Genomic DNA, 24,996 nt, shown 5'->3' with positions numbered 1-24,996 from the left:
CCGTGTGATTCATTGTCAAGTTGGTTTTGTCAGCCGTGACCTGCAGGTCTTCAGTTAACCAGTTCCCTTTTGTCAAACTAATCTGCCACAAATAAACAGGCAGTTAAAAAGCCCAAATGTTCATAACCCTAAACCTTCCCGAGTGACTATCACTTCCTGTGGCTTCTTCATAATAACAGCACTACAAGACTGAAAAACATCTACAGGTGTGTTATTAGTGTTGCGTTTCCTTTAAAGCAATAGTTATACATTTGGGGTAATATGGTTATTATAACTATATGTGATTTATTTAATCAGTTTAATAAAAAAACATAAAAAAATGACAGTTTGTTGTTTTGCAGGCGTGCACTTCCTGGTGGAGTTTGTTACCTTTGGACAGAGCCAGGCTAGCTGTTTCCCCCTGTTTCTAGTCTTTGTGCTAAGCTAAGCTAAGCTAAGCTCAATAGCCGCTGGCGGTAGCTTCAAATTTATCGTTCAGACACGAGATTATACTAACGTCAAGAAATAACGTCCTGTTTATCTCTGTGACGCTGGTGTTCAGTTTATCTTATTGTACCCTGCTCAAAGACAACGTCCGTACGATAACAAACCATGTCCTTACAGAAAATGATGAAGCATATGTTAAAATGTTTGAAAAAAATACTAATTATCTATCATAAATGAGACTCGCAGCAGTGACCCATAACTTTATAGCGCCATACTCTCCCTGTGTTGGGTGTGTGTGTGTGTGTGTGTGTGTGTGTGTGTGTGTGTGTGTGTGTGTGTGTGTGTGTGTGTGTGTGTGTGTGTGTGTGTGTGTGTGTGTGTGTGTGTGTGTGTGTGTGTGTGTGTGTGTGTGTGTGTGTGTGTGTGTGTGTGTGTGTGTGTGTGTGTACCTGCCTCAGTCTGTGTGCTACTGAAGTAGCCTGGCCCAGTCTGTTATCCAGGTCAGGCCAACAGGTTCTGGGCTCATGCGGATTGGCTCAGCTCTCCCTGGAAGCCGGCCCGGTGTGGAGGCTGTATTTGGGGCACAGGGAGAGAAAAGGAACGCTCTCGAACACACTAGCTCTCCATCTTTAGAAACAGCTTGAGATGCAGCCAAACGCTCAGAAAACTCTGATCTATGGAGGCATAATGACACGGCTCAATGCTCCGGATTCCTCTGAGGAGCAGTCAGACAAGGTTTTCTGAAGACACACAAACCTCAAAAGGAATCAAAGCTCCAATTCAAGGGTCCAGTCTGCGCTCCCTCCTTTCTTCTAGTTTAGAGAAAGCTGTCTCTTTTTCTTTCCTGCATCTCTCTCTCTCTCTCTCGCTCTCTCTATATTCTAGCCCCAAACAGGACAGCTCTCCTTGGCAAACATGTTTCAAAGTCATGCTAATACCTCCCAAGACTGTTCAAATTGCGATAAGAGACTTGGAGATGTGCATAAAATGGTGTCTGGGGGCACTAAGAGGGGTGAGCGGCATGATAAACACCCTGTGTCAGTTCTAAAAACCAGTATTCTTAGCTTAATATTAGTGTACAATTCATGCTGGTTATGGAAGCAGCAGCAGCAGCAGCAACGGTCAGATCGACCTTTGATCCATCATTCCCTAGTCCAAGTCCCAAAAAAGCCATATCGGTTTTTTTTGTCTCCTGATTGAGGGCGTTGATTGAAATTGCTCCAATTTCCTTCAGCTCCGTCCTTCACGTCCAGACTAACTTTAAGCTTTTTGCTTGTCGGGTTCGACGCATCACTCATTTAGGAATGGCTTCTACAGACTCTGTCTAACTCTAGCTCCTGTTCTCATTGTCATCTCAGCGCCAGCAAGGCAAGAAAATACTGACGCCAACGTGTGAGACAGAGGATTGTTTTCAAAGCATACATTGTGGTCTGAGGTTTTGAGTCTCGCTTTTCTGTTTCTGGATCACAGTGTTAAAAGTCCTTGTTCTCTTGAGACCCGCTGCACCACTTAGCATACATTGCCTTGGACGTGCATTATTGGAAGCACACATTGTACCACATACCGCACGTTCAATTGAAAACACAACTTGTCTTTCTCCCAGGAATGGTAGGCATCTTTCAGTGAATGTTGACCTGCGCTGCGAGCCAAGGAGGGAGGGTCAGTGAGCAACGGGGAGAGGGAGGCAAACTCCTGGAGGGAGGGAAGGTCTTAAGGAGATTGCAGGAGGGAGGGACGGGGGGGGGGGGGGGCTGAACTGAAAGGCGTAGAGGACGGGTAGGCGAGGGAAACGCAGAAAAGACCTGAGGTTGAAGAGACCAGGGGGCTTTGTTGAAGAAGGAGGAAGGCAGGTGCGGCTGTCCGGTGTCGTGTGCACGTTTCTGGGTGCAGGACAGGTAGGGGCCCCTTAGGGGCTGGATCATGGGACAGAGCCTTCGTGTGGAGACCCCGGCTCAGGACCCACAACAACACAACAATGGCGGTGAGTTTCCGGACTCACTCATGCACTCTGTGTGTATTTTGACACAGTCATGCGTTCCTCAGCAGCAACAAACACGGCATGAAATGAGTTTTTCAATGAATTAAAGCATAGAGGGGAGATGAGGGTTGTAGATTGTATAATCAAGTGTACACAGTCTCCTTTCTCTCAGCCCCCTCCTTCACTTTCACCACCACAAGGAATGTTAAATCACCGGGATCATGTGGATGAATCTCAGCTGTGTTTTTACACACTCATGTGTTGCGCACTTATTTTCTTATGTTACAGCGCACGAGAAAGGTATTTTCTCCGTAAGGTTAGATATTGAAAATACTTTTGTATTATTATTATTGGAAATAGAGATTGTAGCTGTTTCTGAGAGCTTTTACATCATTTTGGATTGATTCTCAATTTTTGCCCCTTTTGATTATTGTACTTTTCTATATTACGGAGTGTAAAACCTACAGACAGAATTCATCTTAACTATAGATCTTGACCGTGGGTTAAGTAGAATGTAGTGAATTTGTAGGACAGATAAAACATTGCTTACCTTAAACAGCAACAACAAACTTCATTTGATTACTATGCTATTTGGTTATAAAAGGTTGAATGATTTTAGGGCAATCGCAGTTATTTTAACCTCTTTTTGTGCTGTTAGTTCAGTAGATTAAAATGTATAATGTGGCCTGGCAAGTGTTCGGGTTATAATGAGGTTGGAGGTATTTCCCAACCATCGTAAGTGATCAGGATGCCTTTTGCTAGCGGATTGGCTCAAAGGCCGGGTCCTTTTTAAAACAACAATCTCCTTTAACCACACGCTCACCTGACCAGGCCTGCCATGACTCATTGAATCATGAGGTTAGAGGGAAATCTGGCCTCTCTGGGAGATGTTTGAGAGTGTGGTAGGTGTGGCTTTAGGATGGGGGTACGTCAGAGGAACGCGCACACACACACACACACACACACACACACAGTGTCACACACCCCCGTGTTTCCTGACTGGTTCCTTATCTTGGCACAGCTCCTGATTACAGAGCATGACTACTTAAATTCTGTTTCTGGCCTTGTTCTGAATGGAAATGGGTTTTGTATCATCAAGACGCGTAACGGTCAGAATATGAATTGGTTTCAATGTGTTGCACGTTTCAGCGCCGTGTTTCCACGAGCAGGCTGTGTTGTTGAGTTTGAGGGGAAGAGGTTGTCTTTGTTCTCGGTCACAGAATCAGGGTGGAGTGCTGTTTCCTCCCTGTGTTTCCAGGCTGCTGCCCCCCCCCCCCCCCCCCCTCTAGAACCCCTGTACTTTTTCTCTCTTCGTAGCTCTTTTGTACCCTTTACTCCCACTCCCACAGTCGCACACAGCTGGAGTGCCACCACACATCGGACCTCTTCTCGCTAGAGCTGAAACTATGAGATGTCGGAAGAGTTTCCCTCTGGATCTGTGAAGAATCATTCTGAGTGGATCCACAGCTCTCTTGAATGCAATGGAAGTGCCGTACTTTTCCCTTTGTGTCGGTGGATTGACACATTTTATAATCGGGCATCCCCGGCTAATGAACAAGTCGGTCGTCTTTTTCAAATAGATGCCTGCTGCATGGTGCTGAGTCCACTGCGATCGTCATCTCTGCAGTGCTGTGGAGTGTGCGGGCCTGGCACAGGCAGCTCTTACCCTGCTTCACTGGCTTCAGCTGAGCCACTGTGTCAGAGGCTCCTCTGACAGAGCAGTCCGCTGTGTGAGAACCTCAGTTCTGGATCACAAGCTGCCTTGAGCAATGCTTAATCTGGATGTTATGGCAGCTGGTCTGAATCCTCCGATTTCTACCATGCCAAGATAAGCTGGATTTCCATGGTGCGGACATGTCCCTTGAATCCGGAGCCTCTTTGCTGTAGTTTCAAACGGCTCTCTACAACTTGTCTTTCAGGCCTTTTTTTATTGGGATACAGGACAGTCTATTTGAAGGCTTCCTGCTTCCCAATGGCATGCTGTTTCAAGTCCCGCCACCATGGAAGCTGGACGCTTAACAACCCTCTTCCAGGTAGACTAGTGCGTCGACATTTCAACTTCACAGGACATAACAACAAAGCCTGGCTTATGAATTAGCAGTAGTGCTTGAATTTGTACCGTTATGATTTGAACTGTATTGGATGTTTTTCCGGTGGTCAGGCCTTTTTAGGCACTATGTAAGCATTCGGTTCAAATTGTACCCCGCCAGCAGCATTGAGGTAGCAGTGTGGAGTAGCGGTTAAAGACTCTGTCCTTCAGCTGCAAAAATGGTTTGAATCCTGTGTCAGCAACCATCTAGCATGCTAAAATGTCCCGTAGCAAGATACCAGCTCCAGGGCTGCTGGTCCATATCGAACACTGACGTGTGTGTGTGTGTGTGTGTGTGTGTGTGTGTGTGTGTGTGTGTGTGTGTGTGTGTGTGTGTGTGTGTGTGTGTGTGTGTGTGTGTGTGTGTGTGTGTGTGTGTGTGTGTGTGTGTGTGTGTGTGTGTGTGTGTGTGTGTGTGTGTGTGTGTGTGTGTGTGTGTGTGTGTGTGTGTGTGTGTGTCAAACGATGAGTCAGTTTCCATCCAATGATATTATAGTTGTTATTATGTCCCCTACATTCTTGATTGGACTGCTATGTATGCCACATCAGCACTGTGGGTATTGTATGTGAGCATATTGTTGTGGGAATCAGACTGCGAGGCATTATTGTTGCAGAGACATCCTGTGTGTGTGCGTGCGCGTGTGTGTGTGTGTGCATGTGCATGAGACTGGATGTTTTAAATCGGAGCCCATTCTCTCTCCACTGGTAAATATTATGTCTGCTGAGCACAGCAGCTGCAGCCTTGGAAGAGCTAATGTTTGAAACTCTCTCTGAGCTCAGCACCCTATCAGTTGGCCTGTCAATCACGTAGCCCAGTATATTTAACCATTTGACTGCAGAATGCCATTTCATGGAGCACTTTTTAAGCGTTAATGGCATCTCACAACAATCCGTGTTCTTTGAAAACGCTTGGCTTTTTGATTGTTGCCTGCGTGTGTTCATGACCACGACCACATTCTGCTACTGTATAGCTGCATCCATGTGTATACCTCTCTATAGAGGCAGTGAGGGCTGAAAGGCTGATAAGGCGCTACTCTCCATCCAGCCAAGGAATGTGAGCACTTGACAGCGAGAAAGCCTGGCTGAACGCCAGCGTCAGACCTCTCCTGTTAACTGTGGATATGTGGAGGAGTCCGTGAGCTCTCAGCATCACCCTGCCAAAGCACACTCAGTCCCCGAGAAGTGGCAGCTAAAGATAATAACGGCCATAACGAGCACGGCCCTCTTTACGAACACAGCAGATGAGCTCAGTTAGACTCGAGACTTCATAATATTGTGACTGCTGATGGAAGTACTGTATCTATTTTCCATGCGCCTGTGTTTAGTTTGAAGCTGCGCAAATCTGGTTAAAACAGTTGGATTTATATTGAATTGCTTCTTTTATTTTTTAGATGATGAAGCTGAGCAGCACCACAGCACTATGGTGGGAGAGGGGTTCAGCACGGGGGACAGCACCCCTCCCCCAAAGCGCAAGGGCAAGTTCTCCACCCTTGGCAAGATCTTCAAGCCGTGGAAGTGGCGGAAGAAGAAAAGCAGCGACAGGTTCAAGGAAACTTCAGAAGGTTTGTGGTGTGAACTCATTGTGTATTGTAGTGCGAGTGTATCCCCCTCCTTCCTCATATCAGTTGCATTCAGTTTTCATCAAAATTCCTCAATGCTTGGGTTCCTGCCTGAATGGTAAAGGCCCCTATGGCTCTCCTCATGTTTTCAGTGCACATACAACAAGCTGCTCACAGAATATCCTGTTGAGGAAGGATCTCTAAACTTGCATCTTCCAATTCACATTCTAAATGTGTTCACTGAAGTACCGTTTCCTCTAAAAAAAGACAACTGTGTAATGTGAATTCTGCTTATTGACGGCAGAACTGGAGAGAAAGATGTCGACGCGGCGGACACGGCAGGAGCTTATAGAACAGGGGGTGCTGAAGGAGGTCCCGGACAACGGTAAGAGTGCTTGTGTGATACATCTGACGGTGTCTGTTACTGACAGCAGCGGCCGTGAGGCTAACGCCCACACAGGACAGTACTGTTAAGTCATCAGTGCGTAATGGCAGGAACACTGTCCACCCTAACCAGCAGGGGTCTGAAACGTATTTTCAAAAAAAGGCAAATTGACTTTCACCTTGCTGTTTTTAAAAGTAATGTAATATCTGTTTAAAATGGCATGCCACTCTCCAGAGCTGAGGAAAAGTGGAACAAATTGTGCCCTGCAGCAAAATAGCTTTGAGAGGGGTGTGTGCAAGCGTAATGCTGGCCCCGCTGCTGCAGAAGCCCATTTATTAAACCTACAGCTGCTCCTTCATCACACCAACAAACATAGACTCTGTCTACAGGGCTTGGGTTAAGGGTACCTTCTGTGTTTCACTGTGGAAGTGGCTGCAGCTCAATATTTTCATTATTGATTAATCTGTTCCTTATTTAAAATGAAAATGGTGCCCGTCACTCAGAGCCCAAGGTGTCGACTTTAAATTACTAGATCTCTAAGACCAATGAAATACCAAAATATTCTACAATATCAAACAAAAGACATTGGGAGTATGAAACATTTTGAATAATTTAGATTAAATAAATATTTAGTGTTTCTTTTATAGTTTTGTTACAAGACACACACTTTTGTACTTTTTTCAGATGCAGATACACACAACAAGCAGCTCTACGTGAAGAACGGCCACACTCTGCCTGTGAGCACTGGGGTCGGAGGAGGTGGAGGAGTCGTCAGTGGCGGCAGGAGTCCGTGCAATCAGGGCAAACTCCCTTCAGAGTCTGACTTTAGGATGAACCCGGCCTGGCTCGCCCAGCCGGACGACCGCAGGGCTTGGTCTCCCTCTGACGGAGACCGCCGAGGGGCTCTGGGCTCCAGGGGCACGGGACTGCACGAGGACGTGCGGAGAAGCGCAGGGGTGGGGCCACGTGGACACGTTGAGGGCGAGTGGAAGCCTAATATGGTCTGGCAGGGCCAGATCCACGGCCAGGCGGAGGAGTGCCGACGTGGGGGTCGACTTCACCCCGAGGACGGGCAGAAGAGGCCCGGGCTGCAGAAGGCCCCGTCGGAGGACGGCAGGAGGAGTCGACCTGCAGAAGCGGACTGGAAGCCCACGCTCCCTCGGCATGCATCCGCTGAGGAGGGAAGGGCCCGCAGAGGTCAGTCATTTTGTTTTAGATCTTCCACCAATTTAAAAAAAAAAAAAGCTGTAATCATAAGATCCCTGTAGAGGCCAAGAAGACACGGTGTATATTTTACAATCTGACCTCCTTAATACATGTTTGAAGATAGTATGTGATTCGTCCCTCTATGTATTCTTTCACTGACTCCTGCTGTCACTCTCCTGCTTGTGTGCCCAGATATAGACGGGCTCCTGTCGGCTCCCAGGGGCCCTGCTCCAGCTACGCTTCTTATTCAGGAGCATGAGGGAATAGCTCGTCCTCTCTTCTCCTAATTAATATGGCACGATCACTACAGCCGTTATTGCCCTTTAACGCGAACACAGTCAGTTGAGTGATAATTGGTGAAGACCCACAGCTAATTGATTTTACTGAAACATTACACTTTGAGAAATAATCGTGTTTTCTGCTGTTTTTAGATCTCAGTTGTCCAGTTATCACTTATGTGACACGTGAACCACTTTTTTTTAACACTTTGGTAGCGATGTACAAAAGTATGTCGGTAAGACGAGAGGGAACCTAAGTGACCCACATGTGGGGCATGGGTTGCAACGCCTGAATTGGAAAGAAGATAGATAACATAATGCATCATATTGAAAACGCCAAAGCAGAACTACTATAGGAAACGAGAACTCTTTCTCCAACTTTCCTTCATCTGTCCCTACTCTTCACTTTTCTCTGTCTCACCTTGTATTTTCCTTTCTCTCTCTGATGCTGCTTTTTTTTCTCCCACTCCTTTTCTATCTTTATCACATCTCCTGCTTTCTGTCCTCTTTTTATCTCTCTCTCTCTCTGCTCACTTCCTTCTTTCCTCTGGATGATTTCCTCTTTGGTTGTGTGACATCGCAGTGATAAAGGCTCGCCTGTAAATAAATAACCCTGAACTTCAGAGCTGCAGCTTTGAGGAATGGCGTGGGAGCAGCAGCAGCAGCAGCAGCAGCAGCAGCAGCGTGGGGGCTGCTGTGGGGTGGGCAGTGGGAGCTGGGTCTTTGGTGGTAATTGCAGCCGCCTACTCTGTTTATCTTCACAGCTGATCCCTAGATAATACAATTCTCAAACAAGTGCTTTCGCAGAGAGTGCTTTTGAGTGGTATAGCAGCAGAAAATGGCTCACTGCTCAGTTCCTGCACTGAAGCGTTTATAACCATGTAGAGGTATTTCATAATGAGATATCACTAATTCAATAATGGTAAAGATGAAAATACACTTTTTAAACGCCCGCCATGTAGAGTAGTTTGTGTACACAGATTAAAAAATTGTTCTGGCATTTTTGTTTAAATTTCTCAATCTCAATGGCATAGAGTACAGTAGTTATTTGGTGGAATAATCTTTGATCTAACGTATCCCCATGATATTGTGTTTTCATAGAGTCAGACAGCCATTTTGTCCCTGACCCAGAAGCCTTGCGGGACACCCTGCGTGAACCTCTGCCTCCTAAACAGACCGTCCTGCCTCCAAAGTGGCTGATGACATCCACCCCTGAACCTGGCGGCAAGGGTCCACCTCGCACCCCAACCAACCACCACACAAACCAGTACTGCTCTCCCTCCGGCCCCGCGGCTGTGGCGCCCAAACCCGTTCGGTCCGTCTCCTCCGCGGGTGCGTCCACTCAGCAGTCGTCATGTGTAGCCCCGACCTCCACCTCGCATGGCACCAAGCAGCCCCCTGTGCCCCCACCCAAGCCTGTGAACAGGGGCAATGCCTCCATGCTGGGTAGGTTCTGCTTCAAAGTGGGTTTGTTTCTTGTTAGGTGATGGCAACTTGATCACGTGCATTACAGTCTCAAGTGTTAGCATATACGTTTCCCACTGGTGAATACAATATGCACGTTTATGAGTCAGTGCACAGCTGTTGGCAAAGATAAGTCCTCAACACAGCTAGCTACACACAGACACACACACACATACTTGCACACACACACACATCCTGGTAATGATGTTATCTAAACAGCTTGAGTAGCTTTTCCCCAGCTAATTCTTTATTACGCCTGGACTATTTTTGCTGCTAACTTTTCCCCAGAATTTTACACTCTGAAGATAACAGGGACTCCTGTGGCTTCGGGGTGCTGCTCGCACAGAGGCAGTGTAACGGTGGTTGTTTCTGTTTACTGTGGGGTTTGTCTCCTCTGGGATCTTCCCTTAATTGACACTCGGGCAGAGCTGTTTTCTTGGCTTGATGGGTTTTGGTACCTTTTTAAAAGTGTGTGTACTTCTTGTCGTGACTGAATTATGAAGTTGTTTTTTTGTTATGATGTGCTGTGAGAATTGTCTTTCCTTTTCTCGCGTGTATCGGTCATGTAATCAGAAGTGACGAGTCAAATGGGGAAAAATATTACTAGATGTCCTATTGGTTAGCACTTTGAAACTAACAGCATTTTCATCTTCACAAGCTTTGGGCTACCAAGAACAGGCCAACCGCAAATGTAATTTAGAGAACAAATTCTGTTGATGCAGTTGTTGACAGTTTACAGAAGTTGTCCATGAAGGCAAACTTCCTAAACAAACATGTTAATTGTTTGACATATATATGAAGCTGCAGCCTGGAGACTTTAGTCACTTTAGTTTAGCTAAGCTACAACCGGAACTTGCTGTTTTTACACTTTCTATGCATTAAAGGTGCAGTGTGTAGGATCTGGCGGAGAGGTTGCAAATTGCAACCAACTGAAACTTCTTGTGTCAAACATAAATGAGAACTACGGTGCCCGGCGTGAACACGTGAATGGAATAGATCCCTCTAAATGCTTCACACTTTGGACAGAGCCAGGCTGAGTCTCCCCCTGCTTTAAATCTTTAGGTTAGGCTTAGCTGGCTTCCTCCTGGTTGCAGTTTCATATTGAACAGACAGGTATGAGCGTGGCATCAATCCTTTCTTATGACTCCTGGCAAGAAAACAAATCAGAGTTTTTCCCACAATGTGGTTGATCTTTATTTGTTTTGCAATAGAATGACCGAACGATGAGCATTTAGGGCAACAACACTCCTCCTCCTTCGTCTATCTATACATCAACATACAGTAGCATCATGCACCTACATCCATTAAACGCTCCAGCTGAAGGCCTCCGTCTCCTCCCTGTTAGTCTCAGCCCTGCAGGGGGGCGAGAACGCTCAGCTTCCGCTCTACTGGTCCTGCTGGAAGCGAGAGTGTGACTACGATGTCTACCTGTCCCTTCCCGTCTACCTGTGCCGGCGGGCCGGAGGCCTGCGCTCAGGTAAAAGGATGCCCTCTGGTATCTCTGTGGCCAGGGTGCTCGTGTCTGTGCCCCCCTTCAGAGTCTGCGTTCTTCATGGTGTCGCGTCCTTTCTCGCTGCCAACATATTTCCCTCCCACAACGCCTTTTAACTTGTTGACTGGCCTTGATTGCTTTTCTTTGGATGTGATGTATATAAGAGCCGCATGCACATAATGAGCTGATGCGTGTGCTGGGTGCTTTGTGTACATGAGAGGAAACTTCTGTGTCGGTGAACAGTTGAATGTTTTCATGTTATACTCTCTTAATTGGCATGTAAATGGGGAGGAGCCTTTTGCAGGTTCCAGCTGTGGCCTGCAATGCATCAAGTGAATTTTATTGTGCTAATCCACTTAGCTTCTGCTCAACTGGGATGGATGGATGGATGAATGGAGGGGCCAAAGGGTTGTAACATAAGGGCTTGACTTGGAGAGGGAGATGTAAACCAGTCCAGTGTAGTCTTCTGCACTGATCTCTTATTATGTCTCCGTAGCACGGCTATGGCTTTTAACATTGTTGTGGCTTTAAGGCTGATTTACAGCATTCGAAGAATTCTATAGCAAATAAACAAATGTGCATGCAAATAACTGGAGTTTATTTTGTCATCTCAGCTTTTCGCACAAGATGCTAACAAACAAGATTTAACGGCAGGTTAAGAATCTGGCTGTGTCGAGCATGTCCGCTGTATGTATCTTCTCTGTCTCTGTGACCTGGGGCACATGCTGCACACTGGTTTGTTGGGGCAGTGCGTGCATTCATGTTGACTCAGTCATGTGATCCGACACACTGTATGCACGCAATAATGCTCAGTCAGACATGTGAGCCCAGTATTTGTATTTGTTCATGTGTATTCTGTCATGTTGGGTACATCATACATGTAGCGCTCATGCATGTGCACTCATGTACCAGCGGCAAACTGGATAGAAAAATAAAGCACTTGCTAGCAACTCACTCACAGACCTAAGCTATCTATTTGGCTTTATGATTGGATGTATTAACTGTTTTTCCATTTGCAGGTGACTTCACCCAAGCCACCGGAGGTGCCAGTCTTGTTCCAGCCAAGCCTTCTCCACCGATGCCTCCTAAGAGGACCACCCCCGTCACCAAACGCAGCACGGAGGACTCGAGCCACCCCATCAACCCCTCGCCGCTTTCTCTGGACGACCACAGCAACCTCCATGTGGGCTTTCAGCTGCCTCCCCCTCCTTCCTCCCCTCCCCTGCCGACACACAAACCACCTTCTCCTCCCCGCCAACACATACACGCCCACCACCTCCACCATCAGCACTCCTACCCCCACCCACTGCCCCATCCCATACCAATGCTGTTTGACCCACCGAGCCCGACCAACGAGTCTCCTCAGCGCCCAGCTCCTGTCCCGCTCCATATCATGATCCAGCGAGCCCTGTCTAGTCCCGGCCCGGCTCAGCCTCATCCAGACGGGTCACAGCGTGCACACGCACTGCTTTTCGAAACCCCTCCGGACTACCAAGGCGGTCGCCCACTTCCTGTCAGCATACAACCATTAAAACTGTGAGTCACTCAATACGTTATGATGGGAGAACCTTTGTTGGGGTATGAGGGTGGGATATCATTTTGGTAAAACTGTATTAAAACCTATCGGTCTTTTTAAAGTGCAAAAGCTAACAGATGGGTTATTTTTATCCGTAACGCTTGTGTGTTTATTTTTCTCTTTCCATTAGGTCTGAAGATGACTACTCAGAGGAGGAAGAGGAAGAGGAGGAAGATGACGAGGAAGAGGAGGAGTACGATGGGGAGATCCCTCAGCCAGAGCTGGAGCCACGGAGTCGCAGATGCTTGGTTGGAGACGCTGGTGTTTGCGTCATCCCGGGTGGAAACAGCAGTGAGGAGGAGGAGGAAGAAGAGGACGAAGGAGGAGAGCATGACATGCGTGGGGAGGACAGCGACTCAGACGGTCCTGTGCTTTATAAAGATGAAGACTCCGATGAGGAGGATGAGCCCCCACTTAGTAAGCATAACTATATTTTATGGAAATGTGTAAAAAAAAAAATGTTTCAAGACTTTTGTAAAGCACTTCCTTTTGTTTTTGTTGTGTGCTCCTTCCCACCTGACCACATCTCTGCTTGGCTTCTATCCAGGTGCCCTGGCCAGCAGGGTGAAGAGGAAGGACACCTTGGCCCTGAAGCTGAGCAGCCGTCCCTGTGCCCCAGACAGGGACAGGTTTATCCATGAGAGGAGCAGAGACGACCAGCCTCCAGGACAGACCGGCCTCACCTGGCAGAGCAGGGAACAGTGGGAGGCCATCCGCACACAGATCGGCAGTGCACTCACGAGGTACAGACAGACATCATCGCACTTCTGTGCATATTTAGATTCTCTTGCATCCTTTAAACTGACAATAGTGGGTGTGTGTTTGCTAAAGAAATCCGAAGATCATTTCTTTGATCTTTGTCCTACTTACTGCCTGAATGATAAAGTGATACTGTGTAAAAATAGTCTGACTCTTTCTTCTTCTTTTCCCAATTCAGGCGACTTAGCCAGAGACCCACTGCTGAGGAGCTGGAGCAAAGAAACATCCTTCAGCGTTAGTATCCAATCTTTCTTTCCTTTTCACCATTATTATCCATTACTGGACCTTATAATGCCCTCACTCAGAAAGTTCAGTTTTGAGTCTGCTGCTCTTTGGCTTGTTTGGTCAAATAGTTTTTTTGGGCTTCAACAAACATCCCAGCTTTGTCACTGAATTAGAAAAAGACACATTTTAACCCGGCCAGTTCAGTGTACACATTTCTTTTATTTTATACATGCTGTGATGGCAAGAATTGACACTTGAAAAGACATTTGAAACATGGATTACAGTTGAATATCTAATTTTGGAAACTGCTTCTACTCTTCCTTTGGTGCACATCAAGCCTGACTTTCATGCAGAATCTAAATAAAGCTCTGCTAGTGTTTTTTTTCCCTTCCCTCTCTTTCATTCAGCCAGAAATCAGGCGGACAGACAAGCTGAGGTTAGAGAGATCAAGCGGCGGCTGACCAGGAAGGTGAGGCGACACATCCACAACAGACATCCAAGTGTCAAACCGTGTATTTGCTGGATATTAAACTGACCTCTGTTTATTGTAGCTGAGTCAAAGACCCACAGTTGCAGAACTACAAGCAAGAACAATCCTGCGGTTCCACGAGTACGTGGAAGTCACCGATGCCCATAACTACGATCGGAGAGCAGAAAAGCCGTGGACCAAGCTGACTCCTGCTGACAAGGTGCTCATTCAGTTTGATATGTCCAGCAAGCACTTGACAAACTTGTGTTTCACATATTATTAGTATCAAGGGTGATGTTTAGCAGGTTTCCTTTTAAGTTCACCGGGACACTCTCTCTCTCTCTCTCTTTCCTGTTGCTTCATCTAGGCGGCCATCCGGAAGGAGCTCAACGATTATAAGAGCACTGAAATGGAGGTCCACGAAGAGAGCAGAATCTACACCAGGTATACCTTTTATCAGATGGATCTTGCCGTCATAATCCTTCAGATTTCAGTCCTGGTTGAATTGGCGAGACCTGTTTTTAATATTAAAGCAAATACTCTGTGTGCAACAGGAACGCAACTGGTGTATTTGTTTACACACAAGCAAACAAAGTCATGTTGTTTTAATAAAGAATTAATTTGATAATTGACCTTTGCTCATCATGCCATGAGCAACCTATCAGATTCCACGGTGCACACGGGGCAGATAGCTTTCCACACAAAACCAGGGCAAGGAGAAAGAAGGTTGTTACCTTGCCAAGAAGTTGAAGGTCTTCAGTCTGTTTCCTGCTACACTTCATCCAACAGCTCACTGTGACTGTTTCTTCTTCTTCCATTAATAGCTGGCATGTTTAAAACTCATCTAAAATATCTTTTGTCTTGTTTTGTTGACCAAGGATTGCTCACAGCGTTAACCCCGATGAAAAATACATTGTGTTTAGCATAAATGTGGGGTTAGCATTAGCAGTAACTTCATACAGTGAGACTGATGAGATGACATTAAAAACAGTGAAGCTGGATGACATGCGTGTGTTGTGGGAATCTCTTGAGCATATGAGGGCAAATTGAATCCAGAATGGGAACGGTGGACCCCGCCACTAACAATGAAACATGCTACATTAAAGAGACACGATGGCGGAATGTAAATGCATTGAATGGCTATTGCTGAAAAAATGACAATGACTAGTATCAAATATGGGGTTTGATTTTATAAAAATCTTAAGGATTGTAACTTTAAACAGAATATGAATGTCTGTTCATGCCTCATGAGATCCCTGTGTTTTGTTTAGGTTTCATCGGCCTTAGACCACCCTCTCCTTCACGGATAATGAAGCACTTAAGATCCCTGTGTGGCCAGAAGCTGCGTCCTATGCGGAGAGATCGCAGTTTTAAGTTTCCCGAATGTACCGTACAGATTATCAGAGAACGCCCGGAACTGACAATGCTTCTCGCTTGCCCTCCATCGCCGTCCCACTACATTGCTTTCACTAAACTGAGGTGGTGTTGGGTGAGGACCAGATGCAGTATTTCTACCCGGACAACAGGGGGAACCACGTGCCAATGAAGTGGAGAAGTGGCAGAGAACCCACAGGGCCGACTCTCACTCTGCTGTTATGTGGTGCCCCTCAGGGACTTGGATCTAGTGACAACCTTTAATGCGGCCTCATTCTGTGTTGCCTTTTTTCTTCTTTACTGTATATGGAAAAGCTAATTCATCTTGTTAATGTAATAACATACAATAATAGTAATAATATGATGACTTATAATACTCCACACAGTAATAATAGATAACAGACAAACGGCCGCAGCTAGAGCGGGCTGGAGGATGAAGACTGGGATATTCTGTTATGGGACTGGACATCTCTGGGATATTGTGTGTTTTATATCAATTGTGTACAGACTGCTATTGTTATACCTTAGAATGAAACTTGGAAAGATCTAATTACAAAATGTTCTGCAATGCACAAGATATTTTATATTGTAATTTTGATCACATGAGTAGTGACAGCTTTTATTTGAACCTTTTTTTTTTAATTTTATTTGGCTTGCCTGTATTTATGGTTGTGATGTGAGGTGGCCATTTAAGCATCATTGTAGATATAGAAAAGGGTGCAGGTCAGGAGGCTTGTTGGGGTTTTTATGTGTGCCAACATACCCAATGCCTAATGGACTATAGGATACTGGTTTTCATATCACTAATTTCTGCAATCCACTGCATGAGCCAACACAGAATCCAATGTAATTGGATCTGGATAATCTCTCTTCATTTATACTTTTTTATGAGTTTTTGTACTTCCCTTTAAAGATCAAACATGCAATGCATTCTGTAGCCATTTGGAATAAGGTCGTGCTAGTAATGTCTATACTAAGAGTGAAATGTAAGTTGCTGTGCGTGTAGATCAGGGATTTATCAAAAAATAATCAAAAAATGTATAAACGGTCAACAGGGAGTCACTTTGGCTGGAACCTTTTGAAACAGAAGCAGAAGTGTTTTATCTTGTATTGTTGTCTGGCCAGTAGCTTACAGAGTTCTCTATGCGGTGTACAGGTTGATATAGGTTTAACTGATGCGTGTGTATATCTTGTCTTCCTTTTATTTGAAAAGAAATTTTAAATATAAAAGTATTATAGGTTGCTATTTTTTTAAGCACAGAATATTAGTTTATGATTAATTGCTACAGGAATGAAAATATGAAAGTACCTTTTCTGTAAAAACTAAGTTCCTTTTTAATTGAATGTGGAATTGTATGGACTGACATTTTTCTTTTTATTGTAAATAGTCACATCTGGATCTAATTAAAAATCTTACAATTCCTTGAACCGTCTGTGCAATGACTCTGCACCTGGCTTTTTAATTAATTGACCAGTCTTACCTATTGGTGTGTTCGTGTGGAGTTTTTTTTTAATCACCAATCCATTATTTTATAGCCGAACCATAAATTACATTGGAAGAAGACAGGGTACACCTGTGTCACCAGATTATCACAGAGCTAGGGGAAATTATGAACCTCTAAAATGAAAATATAAGGCTGCAGCGACACCTTGTGGTATGTTACGTTTGACTGAGTCTGAGGACCTCAAGATAGTTTTAGATGCCTCGTGCACAATGAATGGGAAACTTAGAATGCACATGGTTTTCTAGATTGTTCATCATAAAGGCTTTATGCAGTATATTCTGTAAACGGTGAAGGCACAATCTTGTTAGAGATCTCGTGATGAGGTGATGCTGCAAGGTTATGCAGTTACACTGTTGTAGCAGTAAAATAAAGGCCAGGTATTGACAAAAGAATATAAAATATATGTACAGATTGCAAAACAACACCAGCATATGGATTAAATAAAAAGATTCGGGAAAAAAAGCAGAAACATCATGCAAAAGAAATACACAAACAGGAAAATATTCATTAAATATTTATGGTTTGGAGAAAATGCATATCAGAGACATAACATAGTCACATTGAATTGACCATAAAAAGGATTGTTTTGTTTATAGTTATAGACAAACTACAGAACAAAGACTGAACTAAACCTAGACCATATTCTCTAAACCTAATATATGTTAATTAATAGAACACAACATTACTTCAAAATAATGATCATACATTTCATAAAAGCAATACAAAACGGATGATGGTGAAAACAGGAGAAATTATCCTGCATAAGCAGTACTTTTACTTGTATGATTGTTTATAAATGTTACCTACTTGATTTCACTCACTACATTTTGATTCCGCCGCTCCAGATTTGAGTGGTACTGTCTCTTTAAGGTGCCAGAGGTTCCACAACGTGACGTCGTGCGTGTCCAACTCTAGACCGGGAACAGGCTGCGCACGTTCACTTATAGGCAAACGGAAAACTTCAAACTACTAACGTTACACATCACAGGTTAGTAAAGTGTCAGCTCTTAAATTCTTTGGTTGGAAAAGACCACCAATGATAAACACTACGTAAGCAATGGTTAACATTATGCTGTTAATAGACTATGTTCATTCATCCTAGAATGTCCTGCTAACGGTGCTAACGAGCTCGCGCCAGCTAGCCCATAGCTCTGAACGTTTGCTTTGCCATGTAGACAAGTTAGCTATAGTTAGCATACTTTAATGCCAACTGAGATTCTCTATCTGGTGGAAAACTTGACTCTTGCATCCTACATTCTAACTGTATTAGTAACCGACTGTGTCACGTGTATTTATAACCAAGAGGGCTTGAAGCTCAGCCATGTAGGCTACAGCTCGGTAACTTAGCCATCTAAATGTTAGCAAAGGACACATGGTTAACTTTAGTTACTGCCAGTGTTGCATCACGCTGCTCTTTCAGGGACTTGTGCTAAATGTTAAAGCACTGGCAGCACTCTCTAGATATGTATATCATAGTCTGTGTGTGACACTGAGAGCTAAGCTTGACTCCAGTTTAACATGTAGCAGGTATTGTGTGGACTCTCATAGCACAAGAGCATGGGAGCAGAAGCAAAGGAAGCACAACTGTGGGGTGAAATGATCTGACACTGTGCCAGCCATTGAAGGGACTTTCTAACAGCTGTTGAAGCCCAACACCCCATGGTTGATGTTGGGACTAAAATAAAGGACAGATTGTGTGTGTGGAGGGTCAATTGCAGTTACCAGTTGTAGGCTTGTGAGTTATGGAAATGCCAATATTGCGTTAGCCAAGCACTTACTTTGCCTGAGCAAAATCTGAAAACACCAAGGGCATTTCATTTAAAGTGATTTTAAAAAGGAAAACAAGCCAGAACCAGCAAGAAACATTTTTGCTTGATGCATGACTGAATCAATTGTTGGTTCATATTACTGTTCTCTTGGTAGATTTAATTGTTTGAGCTCTGATTAAACGTTTTGTTTGTGCAGACATGTTTTCACCAGATAAGGCTTTTTGCCACTTTAAGTGACAGTTTATACCTGTTGATATCTTTCAGCTTGCAGCCACCGCTTCACTTCACATTTGTGATCAGTGGATGTGCAGTTCAGGCATTGTTGCTGCTCATCTTTGCTTTATACGGTCTAACATCAGAGGTGTAGTTGTTGCTACGTTGATACCAACACTTACCCAACTCTAGTAAGCTCTGCTGCTGCATTTGTAATTGTGATACAATGTCTTGTGATAAACACCATTTTCATCTAGGGGTTTTTTCACCTACAGCTCAGTGACTTCAACCAATATAAAATCATCACAACGGTCTAATCTTGTGTTTTTTCCCCCAAAGTCCTTACGTGTTGCTGTCATGCCTGCTAAAAAGACGTCCAAGCCTGCTAAAAAGACTGCCACCAAGAGGAAGTCTGAGCCTATTGCTGAAGACGATAAAGACCCCAAGAAAGTGAAAGGTAAATCGCTGTCCTTTTAAACAAGTTGCCTCATGTCAAAATGCCCATATTTATTATTCCATTCCACAGTCAAGATTGTCCTTGTAAGGCTAATACGATGTGAGATCAAATTAAGCGACTGATATGAAATGTTGTTTGTTTGCATTTAACAGTTTCCCACAGGAGTCATGGCAAGGAGGCGGGTCAGGTGCTTGTTCTGGGCCAGGGTGATGTGGGCCAGTTAGGCCTAGGAGAGACCACCATTGAGAGGAAGAAGCCAGCCCTCGTGTCCCTGCCAGAGAAAACTGTACAAGTTGTTGCGGGAGGCATGCACACTGTGTGTGTCAGCGAGACTGGCCATGTAAGGAAGCAACTGTCTATTGTATAACTAATGCTAAGGCTCTGTTTTAACATTTTAACTCGTCTTGAGTTTCCCCAGATAAACAATTTTTTTCTTCTTTTTTAGGTTTACACTTTTGGCTGTAATGACGAAGGTGCCCTCGGCCGGGACACAGCGGAGGAGGGGTCTGAGATGGTTCCAGGAAAGGTGACGTTGGAAGAGAAGGTGGTCCAGGTGTCGGCAGGGGACAGCCACACAGCTGCACTCACAGAGGATGGAGCAGTGTACATATGGGGCTCCTTCAGGGTTAGTTGTGTGTGTCTGTGTGTGATTTCTCTACGTGTCTGTGTGTGATTTCTCTACATCAACTTGGGACTTTTATAACTTGTTTATATCCTCTCCTCCCACAAAACGTGTGAGCACCAGTAGAAGTGTGCTGTATTCGTGTTCAACTTACACCTGAACATCACCAATGTACAGTATTTGCATTTTTGCAGTCTCAAATAATTCACTTGAGCATTTCACAGATTTGTAGTGTTTCCAGATGAAATGACAAGACCGTTAATACCAAATTCTGATTCTTTTAACCTATTTATTGTATTGTTATTGTATTGTACTGTTGTGCTATTAGCAGTCTCATTTCCTTTCAGCCCAATCTAAGTTGGTTGCTACATAAAAATGACGTCAGAAGCTGTTCAGGGTTACTCTTCACTGGAACTTGAGCAAATGACAGAATATCGTAATGCCTGTTTGATATAATCACTTCATAACCGCCTCTGCGTAACAGATGCTATTTCCATAGTCTGAGCTTTCCCATGTCCGTCTGTCAGAGTTCTGTAATCTTAGTTTCTCGTGGCTACATGACCAAATCTCTGACCGTTGTAGCATATTACAAGCAGCTTCACATCGTTACTCATTTAAAGAGAAAAGTAAAGACATTCACACATGGCTTAATGATCCTTCGTCTCGCATTCTTTATTGTTTTCATCTCTCGTTCATCTCGCTAGGTTGCACATGGGTTTTCATTATTAATACTCAAAGGCACAACGGCAATTACATCTCTATTACCTCTGCCTACCATCTGCGTTCCCACTTGATACGTTTCCTCTTTCTCCACCAAATGTTTCTTGAAATGCTTTTCGTTTAGCTTGATTAGCAGTCAAGAACACAGACAAACTGTCACATGAATGAACATCGGATATCTGTGGACACAAACCACATTACATTTACTAAGGTCAGCACAGTCTGCATTGGACTAATGTATTAGTGAAGGTATTTCTGGCTTTGCTTAATGGGCATCAACATATACACATATGGGACACATTTCATAATAGAATGGTAATGGAAGTGTGTGCTGCTTCACCCAGCGCTGTTGTTGTTGTTGATGGAAGCCTCTTAAGAGGGAATTTGTTCACCTGTCGATGAAACAATGTTCCCAGTTTTAATGATCAGATATCATTTATATCATCATATCAAACCTAGCAGGTTGGTGACCAAAGTGGTCCCATTCACCGCTCTACTGCACGGTACTGCTCTACTTTTCATAACCCTGAACCTGAGCTGTGTATCTGTGGGTTTAGCTATTAACATGCTGGACTTTTTTTTTCACAGGATAACAACGGTGTTATAGGTCTTCTGGAGCCCATGAAGACCTGCACCGCTCCAGTCAAAGTCCCCATGACGGAACCCGTTGTGAAAATTGCATCAGGTAAGAAGTAGCAGCCCTCTTTAGTGCCGTATGTTTTTTGTTTGTTAGAAGTTAATATGCAGAAAACAATGTTTAATTTTAATGAAATACTTTAATAGGTAACGACCACCTTGTACTGGTTACACTGGCGGGGAATCTGTACACATCAGGCACAGCAGAGCAGGGGCAGCTGGGGAGAGTGCCTGAGCATTTCTCAGACAGAGGAGGCAGGAAAGGCCTCGGTAAGTAACACAAGCTTCTGCAAGCACAAAGCATCAACTTGTGATTTTTTTTCCCTGTTTCGTGTATTTTTGCTGTTGCGTTCTGACTGACAATGTCCTGTGATTTCAGGCCGGTTGCTGGTACCACAAATGGTAAAAGTCAAAGGGAAAGTTCACTTCATAGATGCCTTCTGTGGGGCGTACCTCACCTTTGCTGTGTCAAAAGAGGGGCCTGTTTACGGGTTTGGTCTCTCCAACTATCACCAGCTGGGTTAGTATGGCACATCAGTGGTTAGTCCTTTTGATCAAATTTGTTTTACAACTTTAACTGCTTTACGGTTAGCTGTGAGTGAGTTGCTCACTTCCTGCTCTGAGGTAATTGCATCAGTCATTGTGAGGTTGTTTCATGTATTCTCACACTTCCTTTTTTTTTAATGCAGGCACTAAAAACACCAAGATGTGTTTTGTCCCAGTAAAGCTGTCATGCTTCAAAAACTCCACCACCTACTGGGTTAATTTCTCTGGAGGACAACACCACACACTCTGCCTTGATGCCGAAGGTAAGTTCCAACTAATTGTATTAAACATAAGTATGCTAATCAGATTTTGTGATTCCCATCAAGACGGCTATTTAGTGCACAGGTAACGTGGAACTGATGTTTCACCACTCAGGTCTGTTCATATTGAGAGTGATTACTTTTTCTGTAATTCAATGATATAACCCAAACCCCGTCAAGGCCATAGATAAAACAAGAGTTACAGGTATACATTACAGTATATTAAAACACAACCGACACGAGTCAAAACTTTGGTTAAATCTGAAGTACTTTGACAAGCAAACAAATAAATGGATCCCTTTTCTCCCCATCTTTTAGGACAGGTTTATAGCCTGGGCAGAGCAGAATATGGTCGTCTTGGTCTGGGCCAAGGGGCAGAAGAGAAGAGTGAGCCCACGCCAGTGACTGGGATGGAGCCAGCCAGTGGATTGACATGTGGGGCGTCTGTCAGCTACGCCGTCACCAGAGAAGGTGAGAAATGAAGCAAATGCGGCAGAAGATGGAGAAACTCCTCCCGCGAGCCAATAGAAGATGATAATAAAGTGTGTTTATTCCACTTACTGTTGACTGTGCTTCCTCCAGGGTCGGTGTATGCCTGGGGCATGGGCACCAACCTGCAGCTCGGCACAGGAGAGGAGGACGATGAGTGGAGCCCCGTGAAGATGACCGGCAAGCAGCTGGAGAACCGTGTAGTACTGATGGCCTCCGGTGGAGGGCAGCACACAGCCCTTTTGGTCAAAGACAAGCAGGGGAGCTGATGTCCATCAAAGACGGGGGTGTTTGGATGTTTGGAGGCGGGGCTTTTTTTCATGATGCCTAAATCTGGGGAGGGGGTTGATGGGACTTTCTGCGCTGAGCCGTGGGAGTGTGAGAGGTTCGGGCCCTTTGATGAACTCTTCGCTCCCTAGTGAGAGGAAAAATGTTCATGGATGTCCAATAGATCATGACGAATGAGACTATTTTTTTTTTTTTTTATCTATTTTTTTGATGTTCCCTTTGAATTATTTTCATTAAATGTCATTAGTATGACTGAGATGTTTGTGAATGTTTGCATGTACGTAAAGGAAATGAGAGTGCGCGCCTTTTAATGACTTCCCCAAACAACTTGTCTTTTTAATGTTGTTTTTCTTAGCAATAATCACAGACCTTGGTTCGGGCAGGACATTTACACTCAATGACTTTATTATGTGAGGCTACTGTTCATTTTACCTAGGCCACGCAATTTTTGTGACTATTTGGACATTTGGTAATGCGTCATACTGTATCCTGCATTCTGTTGCTTTTCCTGTCTGACAATAAAGATAACATTTTAATTTTTTTTTTAATCCCTTTCTTATCCGAGGCATCAAAAATGTTGCCGTTTTGATAATCGATTGAGTTAAATTCCACGCAACAAAATATCAAAACATTTGCTGGTTTGAGTTTCTCCGATGTATTGGCAATACCTTTGTGGGCGGAGGTGAAGCAGAAGTTGCCTTTCTAGCATTTTGGCGCAGTTGCACCCGAGCTCCTTTATGTCTATAATGCATGCAAACAACACATTCCACACGCAGTCATGAATGTAAATCAGAAACACTTAATGATGCAAATGATGGCTCAAGTATACATGCATCAAAGCGACATGCTTTTATGTTTTCTCTGGGATGAAACGGTCCTTGCTCGTCTCTTCTTGCTTTCATCTAACCAAAAGGGCTGATGATGAAGTATAAAGGCCGTGAAAAACCCCTTGTGGCAGAAAGCTTCTCAAAAAGCTTTGAAATGCTGAAGTATCTTTCATAAGCAGTTAATTGGTCTGAGTGAACCTCTTCCCTTGTTTGTTTGGCTCCACTGTTAGTCAGGAATACATGTGAAGGTTCACTGCTCAACAGTGATGGTTTCACAGTGGCTGCACGAGTCTTTTAAAAGCCAGAGTGATTGTTATTAACCGTTTCAAATGTTCTTCAATGTTCCACTTTTCTTTTTTAGTGTAAAACATCAAATGTTCTGGCTATTAAAAGAATTGCCGCTTTCTTCATCACACCAGAAAAAGGGCGCTACACATTTATGGTGAGACGTTCTGCCAAGAAAATAAGGGCTTTTTTATTCTTTATAAATTGTAGTGACAGTTATGTAAAGTGTGAAGGTGTTAATAGCCTCAGACAAATACCACACTGCTATACACAATGTAATATTTAGTAAGAATTTTTTTGTTGATTTTAAGACATGCATCCATCATTTCTTTCCGTCACTCATTGTACCTACATTTTGAGCAATTGTTTTAAACTATTTTTGAGAAACCTCCAGACCATGTTACATTTCTTGAACCTATTAAATGCATCTGTTGCATCTCTGTCCTTTTGTTCACACTTTCAGGACTCCCAAAAAATGTTACCTTAAGAAAAAGATGCTAAAAGCGTCCGTCTTTCACATCTGTTGACAGGTTCCCACATGTGGAGCATTGAAAGTCTCTTAAAGCCCTAAAACCCGGAAACCCAGCACAAAGAGAAACGTTCAGACATGAATTCAGCAAAGACATCCTGCGATTAATTCCCTTCAGTCGTAGAAAGTATAGGTACTTATACTTATACCTTAAATTGATCACAGTGGAGACCGAGGAGTCTCAGGAACCTGCACAGACACACGTTCACCCTCGTAATGGAGGGAGACACATTATTCACCGCAATTGTCTGTCCTACTCAGAGCTGTACGCGAGGCTTTTGTCAGCTTTTGTTTGTTCTCTTTGTGCGTGCTTTACACTTCACATCTGTAACGGGCTCGTGACTGGCTGCACGATGCATCATGCTATTACAATTATAACCTCACAATAGAACACATTTTGCATCATTTAGCTTTGTCACGATTGGGCTGTGGCAGCCCTTAAGTCCCCCTGCTGCTTTCTTCATTAACTTGTCATTTCAAATTGTGAGTGCTGTTTCTCCAGTACGTCTTAATAAAGAAATCCACAGTTTGTGATTATCTGAATGCTCTGGAGAAGCTTTGCTCAGGGTT

The 24,996-nt window shown here is 44.2% G+C and overlaps 2 protein-coding genes across 2 annotated transcripts; both read left to right on the top strand.

Moving 5' to 3' along the window:
* Positions 1–2,268: 2,268 nt before the first annotated feature.
* Positions 2,269–15,193, top strand: phactr4b (phosphatase and actin regulator 4b; the record flags this gene model as incomplete). Its single annotated transcript, XM_079165422.1, has 14 exons — positions 2,269–2,407; positions 5,885–6,055; positions 6,357–6,437; positions 7,122–7,634; positions 9,023–9,367; positions 10,731–10,862; positions 11,897–12,413; positions 12,584–12,870; positions 13,001–13,196; positions 13,391–13,446; positions 13,845–13,906; positions 13,989–14,126; positions 14,274–14,500; positions 15,178–15,193. Exons 1-14 carry the CDS (start codon positions 2,347–2,349, stop codon positions 15,191–15,193), a joined length of 2,802 nt encoding a protein of 933 aa, XP_079021548.1. The 5' UTR covers positions 2,269–2,346.
* Positions 15,194–17,687: 2,494 nt separating this feature from the next.
* Positions 17,688–24,333, top strand: rcc1 (regulator of chromosome condensation 1). The gene is made up of 10 exons (XM_079163978.1): positions 17,688–17,773; positions 19,107–19,224; positions 19,377–19,564; positions 19,670–19,849; positions 21,155–21,251; positions 21,350–21,472; positions 21,582–21,722; positions 21,892–22,011; positions 22,327–22,479; positions 22,591–24,333. Exons 2-10 carry the CDS (start codon positions 19,125–19,127, stop codon positions 22,764–22,766), a joined length of 1,278 nt encoding a protein of 425 aa, XP_079020104.1. The 5' UTR covers positions 17,688–17,773; positions 19,107–19,124; the 3' UTR covers positions 22,767–24,333.
* The last annotated feature ends 663 nt before the right edge of the window (positions 24,334–24,996 follow it).

Source organism: Pholis gunnellus (assembly GCF_910591455.1).
Source record: "Pholis gunnellus genome assembly, chromosome: 8".
Lineage (NCBI taxonomy): Eukaryota > Metazoa > Chordata > Actinopteri > Perciformes > Pholidae > Pholis > Pholis gunnellus.
Note: the sequence above shows the minus strand (reverse complement) of the source record. Positions and strands in the feature narration are given on the sequence as shown.